The 16,873-nt window shown below is 45.9% G+C and overlaps 2 protein-coding genes across 2 annotated transcripts in view; both read right to left on the minus strand.

Annotated features, from left to right (window-relative positions):
• The window catches only part of MPIG6B (megakaryocyte and platelet inhibitory receptor G6b), a 15,313-nt gene extending 8,687 nt beyond the window's left edge, over nucleotides 1–6,626 (minus strand). The window contains exons 1-4 of the mRNA XM_061619290.1: nucleotides 6,555–6,626; nucleotides 5,769–6,080; nucleotides 1,461–1,754; nucleotides 158–377 (exon numbers count right to left, since the gene is read on the minus strand). Coding sequence (XP_061475274.1) covers nucleotides 158–377; nucleotides 1,461–1,754; nucleotides 5,769–6,080; nucleotides 6,555–6,612 — 884 coding nt within the window. The 5' untranslated portion in view covers nucleotides 6,613–6,626. The remainder of the gene's footprint in view (nucleotides 1–157; nucleotides 378–1,460; nucleotides 1,755–5,768; nucleotides 6,081–6,554) is intronic.
• A 2,715-nt stretch (nucleotides 6,627–9,341) lies between these two features.
• The window catches only part of ABHD16A (abhydrolase domain containing 16A, phospholipase), a 29,937-nt gene continuing 22,405 nt past the window's right edge, over nucleotides 9,342–16,873 (minus strand). Inside the window, exons 15-20 of the mRNA XM_061619291.1 lie at nucleotides 16,238–16,294; nucleotides 15,936–15,998; nucleotides 14,867–14,943; nucleotides 14,251–14,349; nucleotides 12,471–12,517; nucleotides 9,342–9,667 (exon numbers count right to left, since the gene is read on the minus strand). Coding sequence (XP_061475275.1) covers nucleotides 9,584–9,667; nucleotides 12,471–12,517; nucleotides 14,251–14,349; nucleotides 14,867–14,943; nucleotides 15,936–15,998; nucleotides 16,238–16,294 — 427 coding nt within the window. The 3' untranslated portion in view covers nucleotides 9,342–9,583. The remainder of the gene's footprint in view (nucleotides 9,668–12,470; nucleotides 12,518–14,250; nucleotides 14,350–14,866; nucleotides 14,944–15,935; nucleotides 15,999–16,237; nucleotides 16,295–16,873) is intronic.

Raw genomic sequence — 16,873 nt, forward strand, 5'->3', positions numbered from 1 at the left:
TTTTCCCTGTAGCACTAAATAAATAAGGGCTACCACCACCCATTTGGGAAAGAAATGGAGCCACTAAGCTACAATGGCAGCAGGGAGGGGGAACTTCCTGATAAAAGCCACCCATTCACCCCCGCCCAGTCCCTCTATTGATAACAGTTTGACTCACCCGGCCGTCAGGTTCTTCTTCCACAGCCACACAGTCATTCCTAGAGTAGCCGGGACCAGAACCAGCCCAACCAACAGCAGTGGCCAAATCCCCTTCATGTCACCAGGCTCTGCACCTGCAGCTTCTGTCGTCTTGGCGATGGCAGGCCTTGGCCAGAGGGATGGTGTCAAAGAGGGAGTTAGCTCAGCAGAAGAATCTTCGTAAATGGCTTGGAGGGTGTCTTCGAAACGAGAAACAAATGGCCATTTTCACCCTCAAGTTTCGAAATAGCCCATTGGCCCTCCTTGAAAGCAGGAAGGTGCCCACTACTCAAAAATGCCAGGGATGACAGGGGAAGGGCTGCCTGCAGCTCACAGGAACAACATCTGTTGCTTGCAAAAGGTCCCAGGTCCAGTTCTTAATGGCATCTCCAGGTAGGGCTGGGAAGGTCTGTCTGAAAACCCTGGAGAGACACTGCTAGTGATGGACCAATGGCATTAGGCAGCTTTCATCACTGGAAGTATGAATATCTGGTTGCAAAGTCTTTTGGGAAGGGCTGGGGCTCAGTAGGAGAGTTCCTACTTTGCATGCAAAAGGTTGCAGGCTCAATCTTCTGCAGTGCATAGAGGTATGGCCTCTCTTTCCTCCCGAACCTCTGTAATACTCTTTATCCCACATGGTAGAAAACCAGCTGTTGGATGTTGGGACCGCACTTTTGCAAAGGAATAGGAGGGCTTACCCTACTTCGGTGTGCCAGGCCTGGTTCTTGTATGTCTAAGAGTTAGATAACAAAAAAAAATTTTCTTTGGGCAAGCCTATCCACACGTGCAATTTTAATATGGCCTTTTTGGGGTATATTTGTTTTAAAACTGCTTCTTTTATTTACATTTTGATAAATGTCATGTCCGTTTGTTTTCAGCATTTGATTTTGCCAGAATTTAAATAGATATTTCACATTGTTTTATATAAAATGCTTAGAGGTTCTTGTCCACTAAGCGGTATATACATTTTGACAAATTAATTAAAATTGCATCAGGCAAGATATTTCCCTTCTGTTTGGCACTGAAAAGCTGTACCTGCTGTAGTTTTCCCTTTCCATGCAACTCTTTAAGCAAGGACAGGGATCCTACAGCCTTCCAAATGTCTTTCTGGACTCCATCTCCCATCAGCTCAAGACAGCATGGCCAATGGCCAGGAATGACGGGAACTGTAGTCCAAGAGCATCTGGCGGGCCACAGGCTCCCTGTCCCTGCTTTAAAGTAGAGGAGGCCTCTTGAGAGTCTAGACCTAAGCCAGGCAACTATACATTATATTTCAAATATACCTGCACCATTCTCTTCTATCGGCGCCTGTAAGCAAATTTCAGAGATCCAAGTGCGATTGGCAAGAAAGTGGCACTCCCAGCGTCCCCAAACCCCTCGTGGGGTGGAAAGCAACGTTACGAAGGACCCAGAATTGCTCTTCTCAGCCCAGTGTGGGTTGCCCAGTCGCTGTGAGTTCAGCATCCAGCGGAAAGAGTTTGCCTTGACGCGTCCTGGCAAATCGCAGTGACGGCAGCTGAGCCGCAAAGAGGACGCACTGAGCCACCGGAAGGAGACAAAGAGGTTGTTGTGGCAGCCTGAGGAGAAAAGAGGAAAAGGGATGAATTAGGAGGTCCGGCTCCAGGTTCAAAGAGGTCTTTAGCAAAGTACCTTCTGGTCAGCCCCCATCTCTATGCGGGGGCTTCCTGGGCACTGTCTTACCTGGTGACTTTGAGCCACCATTAAAAATTTCCCACAATGCCCCTAGTGGAGCAATACTACATGGGCCACAGTCACACTATACCTTTAAAGCACTATGATATTACTTTAACAGTCAAAGGATCCTGGGAACCCTAATTTGTTAAGTGTGCTGAGAGTTGTTAGGAGACCCCTATTCCCCTCACAGAATTACAATCCTGAAATTGGTTTAACAGTCAATCCAGCTTCTTCCCAGAATTGTGGCTCTATGGGAATAGAGGTCTTCAAACAACTCCCAGGATCCTTAACAAGCTACAGTTCCCAGGATTCTTTGTGGGGAAGACATGACTGTTTAAAGTGGTATCATAGTGCTTTAATTGTATAGTGCAGATGAGGGCTGAAGTTGTCCGGGGTCTCGGGAGGGTCTTATATCCCTTACTTTTTGAGGACCAGGGCCCAGCAGGGCCCTGTATCTCCAGCATCCTACGAGCCAATCAGCATAAATGAGGAGTGTACTAGCCACTGAGAAGAATCTTCTAATATGCTTCCTTGTCCTTTCCTGCTGATTGGAACCAATCAGAGTGAAGGGATGTGAGTCAGCCACCGAGAACACTCTTCTCAGTAGCTAACATTCTGTCTCCCCTTTCATGTTCATTGGCTCCTAGGGATGTCGTGGTAAAAGGCATTAACAAGGATCTCATTCTCAATGAAGCAGAACAAGAAAAAGAGGGAAGGAGGTGTGGCTGTGACTACCATAAAGGGACCCTGCACTTCTGAATTTGCCACTACACTACTTGTGCCAATGAGACCATGAGTGGAACTGTGGGGAATTTAAAATGATATCTTGTAATCCTAGCTGTCTGGTGCATGCCCCCCAGGCAAGTGTCAGCACGGGGGGGGCGGGGTTGCCAAGGTGCTCTGACCTGTCAGATGGACAAGGGTGCTGGTTGTTGACATCTGGCCAGATGAACAGGATCACTCGGCTGAGAGTGCTGTGAGAGACCCTGGGTGTGTGGCAGTATTTATTCTGCTAAAACATTTCTAGCTGCCTTCCTGTCGCTCAGGATGGCTGGCTTACATCAACTATGAGAAGAAGAATGGGAAATTTTAATGTGGCAATGCGCCTTCATGGAAAGACTGGCAAAGCGAGTATGAGCAATGCGATAAATACGGAAGATGATTCCATAGGACAGTGGGGCAGATTCATACAAGGGTTAAGAGCTAATGAAACTGGGACTTCAACGCTGGCTGCACGAGAACTTTTATGGGAGAGACTGGATGGGCTGAGATGGAGCAATGCATTGCTGTTCTCATCCTCCCTATGTAATATGAAGAGAAGAATAATGACACAAATGGTAGTAATGTACAGCAGACAAGCCAAACCAAACAGGATTTCTATGTATGGTGATTTGTTGTTCTATATGAAAAATGAAAAATAAAAAGTAAACAACATCTGTGAAAAAGGATGAAATGGCAGAAGAAAAAAGATCACCAGCAAGAGACTTGCCAGCAAAATGAAAAGCAAGAGGGCACAGAAGGGATGAGCCTTGCAACAGCCCTCCTAGAAGCCAGCAATAGGGTAGCCAGGGTGCCCTACCTTATGGAGGCCAGTCCTCTATTTGAAGAGGTCCTCCTTTTGAAGGGCTGTCTGCTTTAAAGATGAAGAAGAACCCTAACAAGAGGGAGCAGGGGGGGCCTTGGAAGTTCCCATTCGGGCATGGCGAATAGAGCCACTTTGGTTTTGCTCACTTTCTCAGCTTGCCAGTCTTAAATCCCATTCTCATCGTTTCAACATCAGCTTCCTATATTTTTTTTTAAAGTCCTTATGAAAATTCATCAGCATTTTAGTGCAAATATCTCCTAATATATACATTTCGAGGCGTAATTTTCCCTAATACATTTTGTGTGCTAGCTTCACTAATATATATACGCTCTTTACCCTAAGATATGCATTTTTGTACACGTTACTTGGCTAGAGAACTGCACTCAAATTTTGAAGGATGGCTTTTTTCAGTTTACACATTGTTTCAGAATCTACAAATTTGGCAAGTTCACCTTTAAATGCAGCCTGAACTGAATTTGTCCCTAGGTCCCAACAACAGGTAGCACCTGGACAGCAAACGGAGTGGGTGCACAAGCGATCTGGTCACAGTTTTCCCCGCTATGGCCGAGAACAAGTTTGGCTGCTTTTCTATTATAGTATTGATTGCTAAATGAGCATCTAAGACCAGTCTTTCCCAACTTGTGTGCCTCCAGATGTTGTTGGACCACAACTCCCATCAGCCTCAGCCAGCATTGCCAATGGTCAGGAAAGATGGGAATTGTGGTCCAACAACATCTGGAGGCACACTGGTTGGAAACGGCTGATCTAGACATTGTCATTAGCACTTGCCACATTTTATGCAGGTCTGTGTCCTCTGTTGTCCCCTGTTTTTGGTGACGTGTAAGTGGCTACCGGAGCAAATATGTCCATTTTGGTTTCTCATTTTTCCAGTGTTAAATTCGGTTCTCCACATTTCTCTGTCAGTTTGCTTTTTTTTAAACGTCTCATCAACCTGCCCTATGCTTGACATCATATAAAGATGCATCTTCCTTCCAAAAGCAGATCCTAAGAAGAACCCCACTGTCCTGATCTCACAGGGCTCCTTAAGGAGGCGAGAGACTCCCCAGCAGAAACACCAGCGACAGCACCACAAGAGCAATAACCAGCCTCAGCCCAAACTCAGAGTCCAGAGTCTACCTCAAAACCAAGGGGGTGTGTGTGTCAGGCAAGAATCAGGGTCAGAGCAGTCTGGAGCTAGAAGCCAAGCAGGCTGTAAGCAATGCCGGTAAGAGGCAATGCAAGAGATGGGTCTGGGCTCCACAGGCAGTCTTTAGCCAAGTCAGGTCCAAAGCTGAAGTATAAACATTGTTCCAGCAGCCCTTCCAGCCTAGCACTGGAGCTGCTGAATCACACCCCAAACCACAGCTGACTCCCATTGATCATCTGCAGCCAGACCTTTACTCCTGAGGTGTCCAGACCCGTAGTTGGGCTGTCCTCTGGATGGGCCAGGTCTTCATCTGGCATTCGGGTTGCGAGGTTCAGGGCCTGAGACTGATCCTGCATCTTTAGGAGATGAGAAAGTGAGCCAAGTGCAGGTGTTCTTGCAACCCTGTAATGGGAAAAACCACAAGGTGGAATTCTCCCTTCCCCTGCACACCTTTTGAAGATACAGAAGTGCTCTTGGAGGCTGGGCCTGGCATCCAAGAGGTCTTCTGTATCTTTAAAAGTTGTGCAGGGGGAAGGGAGAATTCCACCTTGTGGTTTTTCTCATTACAGGGTTGCAAGAACACCTGCACTTGGCTCACTTTCTCTTCTCCTAAAGATGCAGGATCAGTCTCAGGCCCTGAACCTGGCAACCCTATCTGGCATCTGAGGCAATGCCTCTCCCTAGGGCTCGAGGGCTGTTTAGCCTCAATGTCAGAGACTGAACTTGCCCAGGGTGCCAATGGCCTGTCATGGGCCTCTGGTCCCTTACCCTCAGATGGAGCCTGAGCTAGGCTGGGTCTAAGACTGGAGCCTCCTGATCTTCCTCCAGTGAGGACTCCTCTGATGAGGTCTCTTGTGGCTGGGACCTGATACTTGCTGAAGCAGGCCAAAGTCCCATCTAGCACAGCACCCTATTCTCACAGTGGCCAACCAAAAGGGAAGCCCGGAGTTTGCAGGTACTGCCGATCAAACAAATGGCTTACACCCACGAAGTCCAAACAGCTCCCACCATGAAACTTAAGGCAGTATAACTTGAGAGGATTGTACCTCTTCCATTAAATTTAACCTTTCTTAATATTGTCCCAGTTGGGACTGTCACAGGCTTGGTTGACGTGAGAGGCTGGAAGTAGGTCGCTGGGGAGAAAGTGCTCTCTTAGAAACACACCTGTAGTCACCTCCAGGATGGTACGAGTTTCTGAGCCGTTGGGTAAACGGCAGACGTAGGTGCCTGCATCGCTCATGACCAGATTCCTGAGGACTAATGATCCTGACGTCTGGTTTATCAGTCGCTGGTTGAACCGAAGAGGAAGCACCTCATCTTTGGTAGGGTTCCAGGTTATTTCCACGTTACTCCTGTTGACATTGGCACATCTGGAACTCAGAGGGAGCCAAAACCATCGTGTATGGGAGCTCACCCATTCACAGGGAAGTGAAACCTGCTCCCCAGACGTGCAAACGATTCTCTCAGGGCTGGCAGCTAATGATGAAAAAGAAACATACATTAACGTCCCCTCAGCCCAAGCCCCATTGACTCTCATCCCACGTTTACAAGGCTCCCCACTCTCATCAATTCACCATTTTGATTCTGCCTTTGTCTTGGAGATTCTGTAGTCTGTTTTCCCTCTAGCCTTATATTCCTGATCCACCCCACCCCTCAGCCACTTTTGGCTTGACAGCAGGTTCCTTCAAGCCCAGGATCTACCTCTATTGACAAGCATCGACAAGGGACCCACTTTTAATTATTTAACCATACAGATCTGTGTCCTTTACTCTCTTCCCACTCATTGAACCTTTCACGTACAAAAATCCTAAACACAGAGAGAAAATAGTCCTGCTGATTACATCCCCTTGTGCTTTCCAGGCCCAATCAACCCCTCTCTTCCTAAACACCTTCTATCCACAGCTTCTAAATCTTCCAGCTCTTCAATTGCCCACAAAAAGCTCAATTTACCAAGCCCTTTCCAGAGGACAAATAATCCCGTCAGTATGCCCAGCAGACAAAGTTCCATATTTGTCCCTGTTTGGCCCTCTGCAATTTATTTTACAACAATGATAACCCTTAGGGAAGAGAGTGGTTTTTTGAAACTGAAAGCAAAATGATCCATCCGGAAATGTTATCTCTCACTGTGATGGTGTCTTGGGCTTCTAAGAAAAGAGTGACTCTTAATCATCTCAAACCAGAGACACAAAGGAAAGGGATGTGGGATTTCACTGGGGTGGGGAATGGGAGTCTGTAGGCTCACAGACAGGATTATTTTTATTTATGCTCTCCTCCTCCTATCTCTGGAGGCAGCTGGAAAACAATGCACCCTTCCTGATTAAGAAATCAAGGAGATGCCAGGCTAGGAGTCCTGCGCACATGCACAGCTAGCCACATATGCACTGCTGTAGTAGTGCAGCTGGACAATTTTAGGTCACACTCATATTTAAAGTGCTCTTAAACTAATTTAAACAGTCATGGCTTGCCCCAACGAGTTCTGGGAACTGCTGTTTGTTAAGGGTACTGAGTTTGCCGCCACCCCTATCATCAGCTTCTCTCTGGGTGGTCATTTGGGGTCCCCAGGCTATTGGGCCTTGGACTTTGGCCCCAAGGTTTATTCCCCCCCCATTGCATCACTGCATATATGTCAGCTATGTATGTCTGTGGCTTGGCTGAAAGACTGAATAAACCCCCCTTCTCAAAGTAAGGAAGAAGGCCAACAGTTGTTAACAACCATCCAGTGTGTGGTTGGAAATCTATTTCTTTTTTGGGGGGGGGAGTAAATCATTTAGAGGTTTTCTACAATCAAGTAGTATACACATTTTGTTAAAGAAATGAATAATTTTATGCTATGCCATACCCCCTTGGCAGCCATTTTGCAACTGGTGCCCACATTGCTTTCTCAAAATTCAGAATGTGCCCACTGGTCTGAAAAAGTTGGCAACCCCTGGTTTAGCAGGAGGGCTAATGCATATGGGAAGTGAGGGACCTCTGCCTTCTGTTTGTCCTCAGTTGTATCATGTGCCTATCTTCTCCACCTGCTGTAAGAAACAAGACTCCAGGAGTGCTATATAGACAGGTTGGAAAGGAGACTGTTATTGACAAGACCTGATGTGGCTGACCAGTGGCACTGTGGGGCATGAGAGTGGGGCAGTGGAATCCACTCTGGGTTTTAGTCCGAACTTTCAAGGAGCTGTCCAAGGTGCTGAACGTTTGGACTAAAACACAGGACGGATTCCACAGCCCCACTATTATGGAGCCACAAGTTGCCACTGCTATAGGGCAGAGCTTTAAAACAGAAGTCTGGGGCCCCACTCGGCAGAAAGAGCAGGACCCTCCAACCTCCTCAAATGCAGCACAGATTTGAAACGATATTACCACATTTTGAAATGAAATAATACACACTACCATCTGGAGAGGGGCCTCATAAGATCAGAGTTTAAACTTTTTGGAGGTAGCACACAGCCACCAGGACAGGTTCAAGGCTCTTGTGTTCATACACAAAGCCCCAAATAGGGTCCAGGATACCTTTATGACTGCCCGAGTCCTTACATCTCAGCCCAATCACTGGGATAATCCAGCGGAGTGGTGTTGGTTGCCCCCATTAACAGAGGTCCAACTAGCCTCAAGTAGAAGTTTAGTGTTGCCGGTCCAATGCATTGGAAGACTTTTCCAGTTTGATTCAGCAGGCATCCTATTGACTATCAGGCTTCTCTGGAAGACTTTTTTTATGCCAACAGGCCTATGCAGTTGTTGAGTTTTATTGAGTTGCCAATCATTGTAATGATTGTTTGATACTGCTTTTTGATACCTGTCTTATCCCTTATATACCCAGTCGATCACTGCGCTCTGCAGGTGAGGGCCTCCTGCAGATATCATCAGGAGGTCCGTTCCACACAACATAGGAAACAGACATTTAGTGTGGCAGCACCTACCCTGTGGAATTCCTTCCCCTTAAATATTAGACAGGCGCCATCTCTGTTATCTTTTCGGCACCTATTGAAGATCTTTCTCTTTCAACAAGGCTTTTAAGCCGAGACCTTATCCCAGTCTGCTTCTGTGTTGGACTTGCTTTTTAATATGCTTTTAAACTTTTTTTTAAACTATGTTTTTTAACCTTTTTTAAAAAAAAGTCTTCAAAGCTTAAAAAAATGTTTTGAAAGTTGTTTTGTTTTAATGTATTTTAATGTCTGTTTTTATGTTTTAAAGTGTTTTTAGTGCTTTTGTTTGCTGCCCTTTGCAAATGGTTTAAAAATGTTTTTGTTACTGTGCACCACGCTGGCATTTTGAGGGCACTATGTCAATACTTTTATAAATAAAAATAAACAGATCCATCTAAGTTGGTGGTCACCTGGTCAGAGCAGTTTCCCCACCTTGTTCAACCTTGTCCCTTGGCAAGCTGGTTTGAAAAGGAGGGCGAGGAAAGAGTCAGAGATGCTCTGCGGAAGTCCTTTGCTAATGCCACTGTTAAAGAGGGCGTCAATCTCCAAAGCCTTGCATCTGCACTGCTCAGGCAGCATGCCAAACAGTGACCACCTCCAGGGGTGGCTGGTGACCAATGGGACTGGTAGGGTGGAAGGCAGAAAGACCATCAGTAGGTGGAGCCAGAATCAATGACAGGTGGAGACACTCTCTGATTGGACTGGCTGAGAGCAGACTGAGGTTGGTGGGGCAGTGCCCCATTTACCCTACTGGACTAGCCTCCCCTGGCCATCCCCTTTTCCCAAGGCCATCATGGGATGATAAAACACACAAGTATAAAAAAATACCATCTTTATTGTGAACCTCTACAATGGGTGTGGGTTTTGGGGTTAGAGGATAAATATTACAGGGGAGAGGACTGCAAATTTACAGCATGCAGGTGGGAAGGTAATGGTGATGGTCAGAGACACACACACATGCGCAAGAAAAGCAAATGCACAATGCAGGTAGCGGTGGTAGCAGCGGCAAACATTGATACAGGAAAGCCATGAGTGCTGGAGGGGAAGAGGAAAGGGGTGCTATAAGCTCCAAGGGAGGTGAAATTCTAGGGGAGGGAGTGGGGTGCAGTGTGTCGCTTCAAAGTTTTGGAGGTGCTTCCGGGCCTGTGGAGTGAGAAGAAAAAAAAAAGGTTAAAATTATTTTAAAGAACGGGGTGCAGAAGGATTTAGGATACCGCATAGAATGCTCTATTCTTAAAAAACTGGACAACAGAAAAAGAATCCTCTTGCTTCACTATAGTAAACAACCAGTAGTCAATTGTGAGGGAGAGGGTGAAGGAGTGAAATGTGAGGATCTTAACGGGAGAGACTGCTGATCTTTGGGGTGAAATGTCTCTGCAGCTTCCCACTCAACACAAATTGGTCAGGGGTGAACCTAGGGGTGGGTAAATTTGTCAATTTCCATCTCTCAGTTTTCCGACCTTCAGTTCACAATATTTTTGCATCAGTTTCCATTTTTAAAAATAATTTAAAAAGTCTTCACAAAATTTGTCAATTTTAGTGTGCATTTCTCCTAATATACATGTATGCAATATTTCCCAATACATATTTTTACAAGCAATGAGTCCTAATATAATGCATTTTTGCATTATATATTCACTAATATTTTTTATGCATACTTTCCCCTTTTACACACACACAGAGAGAGAGAGAGAGAGAGAGGGAGAGGGAGAGAGAGAGAGAGAGAGAGAGGGAGAGAGGGAGAGAGAGAGAGAGGGGTGTGCATTTCGAAGGACAGCCGTATTTCTGTTTGCACGCAGTTTCATGGAGCACAAATCAGGTAGGCTTGCATTAAAATGTGAGCTGAACTTCTTCCTTATATCTCTAGGTGAAACCAGGAACTGCTTTTGCACCCACAGACAATTGCTTTCTAGGGTGTTTTTCTTTGGGGGACAGCTCCATCTTCAAAGCATCTGGCCAAAAGCTGATGGTGGCTGAAAGGAGCTATTTGAAACCAAGAGGGAGCAATCACAGCTGAGCAGTGGTGCAGCAGACAATGGGCCATGAGTAGCATCATCTACAGCAGGGATGCTGTTGGACTCCAACTCCCATCAGCCCCAGTCAGCCTGGCCAATGACAAGGAATGATGGGAAATGACGACAAACAACACTTGGAGGGACACAGGTTCCCTAGCCCTGACCTGCAGGAACTGAATTCCATCACATGTGCATTGCACATCTTGATGACTCTCACTGATGCATGAGCAGTAGACGGAGGGGGAATGAAGCTTGGTGGTAGAGCCCACGTTTTGCATGCGAAACATCCCAAGTTCAATCACTGGCAACGTCAATTAAAAGTATCTCAAACAGCAGAATTGAGAAAAGACCCTCCAGCTTGAAACTTTGGAGAATGGCTGTCAGCCAGAGGAGATGACGTTGAGCTAAGGGAACCAAAGGTCAGATTCTGTCGTGGTTATTATTATTATTTATTAAATATATTAGTTGCTTCTCTTCACAGAAGTGAACCCCAAGTGGGTTACAAGCAATAAAAAGATTAAACAAACTAAAACAAATAAAACGTTTTTAAAAAACATAGTACATCTCTGCTATCTTTTCGTCACCTTTTGAAGACTTTCCTCTTTCAACAAGCCTTTTAGGTTGAGACCTATCCCAGTCTGCGTCTGTTAGAATTGCTTAATATGTTTTTTAATAATGTTTTAAACCCTTTTTAAAAGTTTTTTTTAAATGTTTTTAACGCTGTTTTGTTTTAATGTATTTTACGATCTGTTTTTATGATGTTTTAAAGTGTTTTTAGCGCTTTATTTGCCGCCCTGGGCTCCTGCTGGGAGGAAGGGTGGGATACTAATTAAATAACAAATAAATAATAAATACATAAATATAATAGGTGTTGGACTGTCCAACCCCTAAAAGAGGCCACAACATCTACAGCCCTTCAAAAACTCTCCAAAATCAAGAGCTGAATGCCTGGGAGAAATGTTTTTGCCTTGTGCCTAAAGTCAGATAATGATGGTGTGCCTCGCTGGGGACAGCATTCCATAAATGAGGGGCCACCAATGAGAAGGCCTGTTCTTGTGCCGCCACCCTCTGCACCTCCCTTGGATGGGGGCACATGAAGAAGGGCCTCAGACACCAAATGCAAGGTCCAGGTTGGATCATACGGGGAGAAGTGGGCCTTGAAGGTATTGGGGTCCAGATCCATATAAGCCTTTATAGATCAAAACCAGCACTTTGACTTGAGCCTGGAAACTAACTGGTAGCCAGAGCAGTCATGTCGGAACTGGTGTTATGTGCTCAGAGCGCATTGCCCCGGTGAGTAATAAGAGTGTACAAGAGTAATAAGCATCTTTGTATGTTCATACTGTGTTGCAGTGGGTATGAAACTATCTGGCTGTAAGTGCAGAAATGGGAACCTGGGGCCCTCCAGGTGGCGCTGGACTACAGATCCCATCATCCCTGACTACTGCCGTGCTGGCTGGGGGCTGATATAGTCCAACAACATTTGCAGGGCCACAGGTCTCCCATCCCTGCCATGGAGGCTGATCCACACATGCAGCACTGCAGTCTTGAAGGGAACAATACGCTTGTGTTAACTTGGTCTATTGAGCACTTATTTCCAGGTGGATTTGATGGTGAGATCGAAGTTTCAAGTTGGCTTTGTCAGCCCTGCTCATGTGGACCTTGTAAAATCCACAGGATTCAAGTTCTGGAGCACATCTGTGTCTAAAATGGAGAAGGGTATTTCACTTCCCCCATAGAGGTAAGTAGGTAGGTGTGCAAGTGTAAAAGGGTGTGTGTGAATGATAATGCTACAGGTATCATCCCATGGTATGAACAGCTTTGGAGTAATGAAAAGGGGTATGGAAGAACCCTAAATAAATAAATACATAAATAACACTAAGTTTTTTTGACAGAGAAATTGAGGAAGGGTGATGTGCGTGTCAACTCACCAGGAACAGTGCAAGCTGCCGTCTTCCTTCAGGTGTCATGTCATCACCTTGTTTTAAAACATTATAAAAGAATGAGGTAAGTGGGATTGAAAGTGATAGAAGATCCTGGTACTCCTTCCCCGATACAGCCTAATTCAGGGGTCATCAACTTGTTGCCCAGCCATCAATGGAACCTCCAGCAGGTAGCCAAGAAGCTGAATGTTCATTTTTGAAAAAAGTAAGACTCTAGCCCTCCTAGAAAGCAAGCTATGGAGCAAAATGTGCAGGTACACTTCTAAGCAATTTATGTGAAATGAGCCAGTCTGGTTATTTGCCAATGAGTCAAATCAGAGCTGTGATTGATAAGTGAGTTCTTTGGAGGTCAGGCAACAGGAATCCCTGAGATCCTAAAGAGCTGCTGTTTTGTCCTCACATTTAGTGCACTCTTCCTGCTTCTGTATTTTTGTCCTAGTCCCTGGAATCTTTGTGTTTAATAGGTAAAACACATTACTTCCAGGTAAAAGGGTACAGGATGGCAGCCTATGTTTCAGTTTGGGGTTGGCATTGGGGAAAACAGGGTTCTTGTGACTTTAACAGCTGTATGGCAGGCAGAAATTCAACAGGTCACACATTTTCTAGTATGGAAATTATGGGTAAAGCTTCAGGAAGACTACTCTCTGATTTTGTGTTATGCCATACCCCCATGGCAGCCATTTTGACTGGTGCTCCCAGCACTCTCTCAAAATTTGAAATATGCCCTCTTGCCCAAAAACATTGGCGATCCTTGGCTTAACTTGTCCCTTCTATGGTGCCCGGTGAAAGAATTCACTAGCACAGAATGTGGCAATTGCCACCAACTCAGATGGCTTTTAAAAGATATTTATTTATTTATTTATAATAAATTTACTCTTCCTCTGCGACTGGGGTGGGGGGTGGGGAGCTGCAATACATAAACCACATAGTAATGAAACCAGAGAATAAGATCAGGCGAATTCATGGAAGACAAGGCTATCAACTAGTCATTTCCAGCAGCATGCTACCGACTATCAGGTGCTGAGGAACACAAGGGAGAAGAGTACTATTACACTCATCCATGCCCTGGTTCGGGGCCTCCCACTGATATTTGGTTGGCCTCTGTGGGAAACAGGATGCAGAACTAGATGGACCTTTGGCTTCATCGAGGAGGACTATTTAATCCCCAGGTCCTCTCTCCAACCTGTTTTGATGGACACCCCACCCCACTTTCCAAGACATGAGCCAGTCTGTCATTCCTCCAAAATACTTCAGTAAGTTCTGGTTGACCCAGTTTCTTTGCACATTCCCAAACTGCTAGTGGTCAAACCACCCCTCCCCTCCCCATCCAGTCCCTAAATCTTGTCAGCTGACCAGCGTCCTGCATAATCTGTCTCTCTTCAGGATCCTCTTATTATCTGGAGCCATTCCCTAAGATGCCAACTTTCTCTGGGACAAGCAGCACTCAGTTTCCCCCCTTTAAATAACCTCCATTGGCAAGTAACCGTTTAACACACCATCTCCCTCTCTCTCCCTTTTGTTCCATTGATCAGCCTGTTCTAAACTCCCATCGGTTAAATTTGAAGGGACTGGTGGATTAGTTTCCCACTGGCTAATTCCTGTGCAAGTACCAACAAAGCACAACACTGCTGGCCAACCATCCCCACCCTACAGTTTCAATGGACAATTCAAGCCCAATTTGTCATTATTCCATAACCTGTTTGCATTTCCATCCCAACCCTCATTACTCCTTCCAATTTGCTCTGTTCCCCTCTAACACAGGCCTCACCGACACTCCAGGGAAACTCATCTCCATCTTCGGCTTTGTATGACTTCAGTACTGACAGACACCAGTCATCTTCCACTTCATAGCGGCTATAAACAGAGGCTGTAGTGACAAGGAAAGAGTTAGCATGAATGTGCACCTTGTTGTTTGAATGCCAGTGGGTTGCAGAGAGAAGTGTGCTGCGCTGGTGAGCCACCTAGCAAGTCTCATTACACACTGCAGTGGGTCTGGGAATGCTGGTTTATTGTGAAGAATCCTAACATTTCTTTTCTTGCAGGCACTGTCGGTTTTGGTCCCAACGTTCTACCTTTCACCCAGCCATTTAGTGCCAACTTTTTGTCTTCAGCCCATGCACCTTCTTTAAAAACCTCTGAGCTTGCAGAGCAGAGGCGGGGAACATTCATCACCTGAAGGGCCTCACTCCCTTCTGGGAAACCATCCAGGGGCCGCATGCCAGCGGTGGATGGAGCAAAAGTGGACAGGACAAGAAATGTTAATTTGAGCTTTGTACAGTAGGCTAGCTTCTATACACACACGTCTTTCTCTGTCCTTCATCCAGGCAAACAAAGAGGCATTATCAAAGTTCAAGGACTCCTTGCTTAGCACTTGTCAACTTTACCTTCCTCCAGGGGCGTGGAAGCCTCCAGCCATTCCCTTACGACTCTGACACCCTCTTCGGCCATGACTTTGGGATACCTGAGGTAGGGAGAAGCTTGTTGAAATAGATTCCTGTCAATGCCCATCCCTGCCACCAAGTGTTCGTGGGGTGGGTGGGTGGGGGTTGATCTACTTTGGCAGCCTAGATTAAAGAAAGATTCTGAATTTTCATCTACCCTTTGTTCAAGATAGCTAGCCAGCTTCCAGAATGTGCCCTTTGGGACTGGGTTCTACAAAAAACATTCAGGCGATTGCAATCAATGAGAGAGTCAGTCTGGAGCCGTGGTTAGAATGCTGGACTAGGACCTGGGAGGTCAGGGTTTAAATCCCCACTCAGCCATGAAATTCTCTGGGCGACCTCGAGCCATGGACTGTCTCTTTGTCTAACCTACCTCACAGGATTGTTGTGAGGATAAAATGGGCAGGGGGAGAACCGTACACAGTATTCAGCTAAATTCGTTGGGCTTGCAAGGATTACCACTAGTGCAGTGGGCCTTGGACCCTCCTCCCCTGCTGCCGCCAAATCTGCTATGGAGGGGGAACCCCAGAACAGATTTAAGGGGCTCACGGGTGGAGATGCTTCATTTTGGAAGGAGAAATCCTTGCACTGACAAAACATTCGCCTTAGCGCGATGTTGAACACAACCCCATGGATGCCACCTTGAGCTCCTTGGAGGAAATGTGGGATGTAAATGCATTAATAGTTAAACAAACCATGTGTTAGGATTAAGTCACCGCCAACATCCTTACACAGTGGGGTAGGCAGAGCTTTAAAGCACGGCATGCCCCACCCACACTTTCTTCTTTCCCAAACAGTTGTCTGTTTTTAAGCGCCTGTTTTCTCCTGGTGGAGCTCCTTCCTTGAAATAACCCCCACCACAAGAAAAATGGCTTTAAAATGTGACTGGGGGCTGGGGAGAACAGTCTCTGCTGCCTCCACCCACAGTGCTTTGTAGGAAACTGGGTCTTATCAAGATTGGGATCTGCTCCATCATGTCTAGTCTCAGCCTATGATCTTAACATCCACTCACCTGTGCTGTAGTAACTTCAGAAGCAAGTCATTGCCTCTGTTGGACATAATATCTTCAGGAACCCTGGAAAACCAGGAGAGGATAGAGTTAAGGATTCATTACTTGGTGTATTCTAGCAAAGATGACAAGAGTTCCCTGGGATCATCCATACTGACCCTGCACCGAAGGACAACTATTACATAAAAGTGACATTGTTAAACACTTCCACTATTTCATTGGTAACATGTCAGCTAGGACAGATGTAGCTTAGCAAAACTGGCTGGGATATCTGGTTATTTTTCTCGACTGCCATTTTTACTCACGTTGTAGTGATGATCTCATCTTTGGTCCGGCGCACCAGCAACACGGGTCCCTGGTACCTGAAGAGGAGACAATGTTAGGGCACATACTTGGCCTGAAGACAGCATGTTACTGCTGTAGCTCAGCAAATTTAGCTCTGTGAGCCACCTGGGTAGGAGACTGGCTAGGAGCCTTAAGTAAGCTCCACTGCAGCTCCTCAAATGAAGAATAGGGTTTAAGAGTACACAAACAACAAATACTCCATGCAAGTTGTTACTGGCCAGTTGAGACAATCATATCCTGGCTTATTAAGCTCCCTTTGCACAAGCCGCAATGAAACCAGGAAGCATTTAATTATAGTTTCCTGTTTTATCCAAACTGGGAAACTATGGTTAATAGCTTTGGAACAAGGCAGGATCACAAACCATGACTTAAAGCTGGTGTTGAGATCTTGGCTGGTTTGAAGCCTGTAAACACAGTCTCCCTGTTTGGATGAAAGGTAGAAGCTATGGTGAGAGACTTCTTGATTTCATTGTTGTTAACTGTGAAGGTACGAGGAAGAGGTTCCTATGGGTGGCCCAAACGCCCGTGCAGATCTTGGTTTAAGAAGCTGAGATACGATGGCCTGAATGTGCGCACCAAGTCTGTTTAATTAAATC

Source organism: Rhineura floridana, chromosome 3 (assembly GCF_030035675.1).
Source record: "Rhineura floridana isolate rRhiFlo1 chromosome 3, rRhiFlo1.hap2, whole genome shotgun sequence".
Taxonomy (NCBI): Eukaryota; Metazoa; Chordata; class Lepidosauria; order Squamata; family Rhineuridae; genus Rhineura; species Rhineura floridana.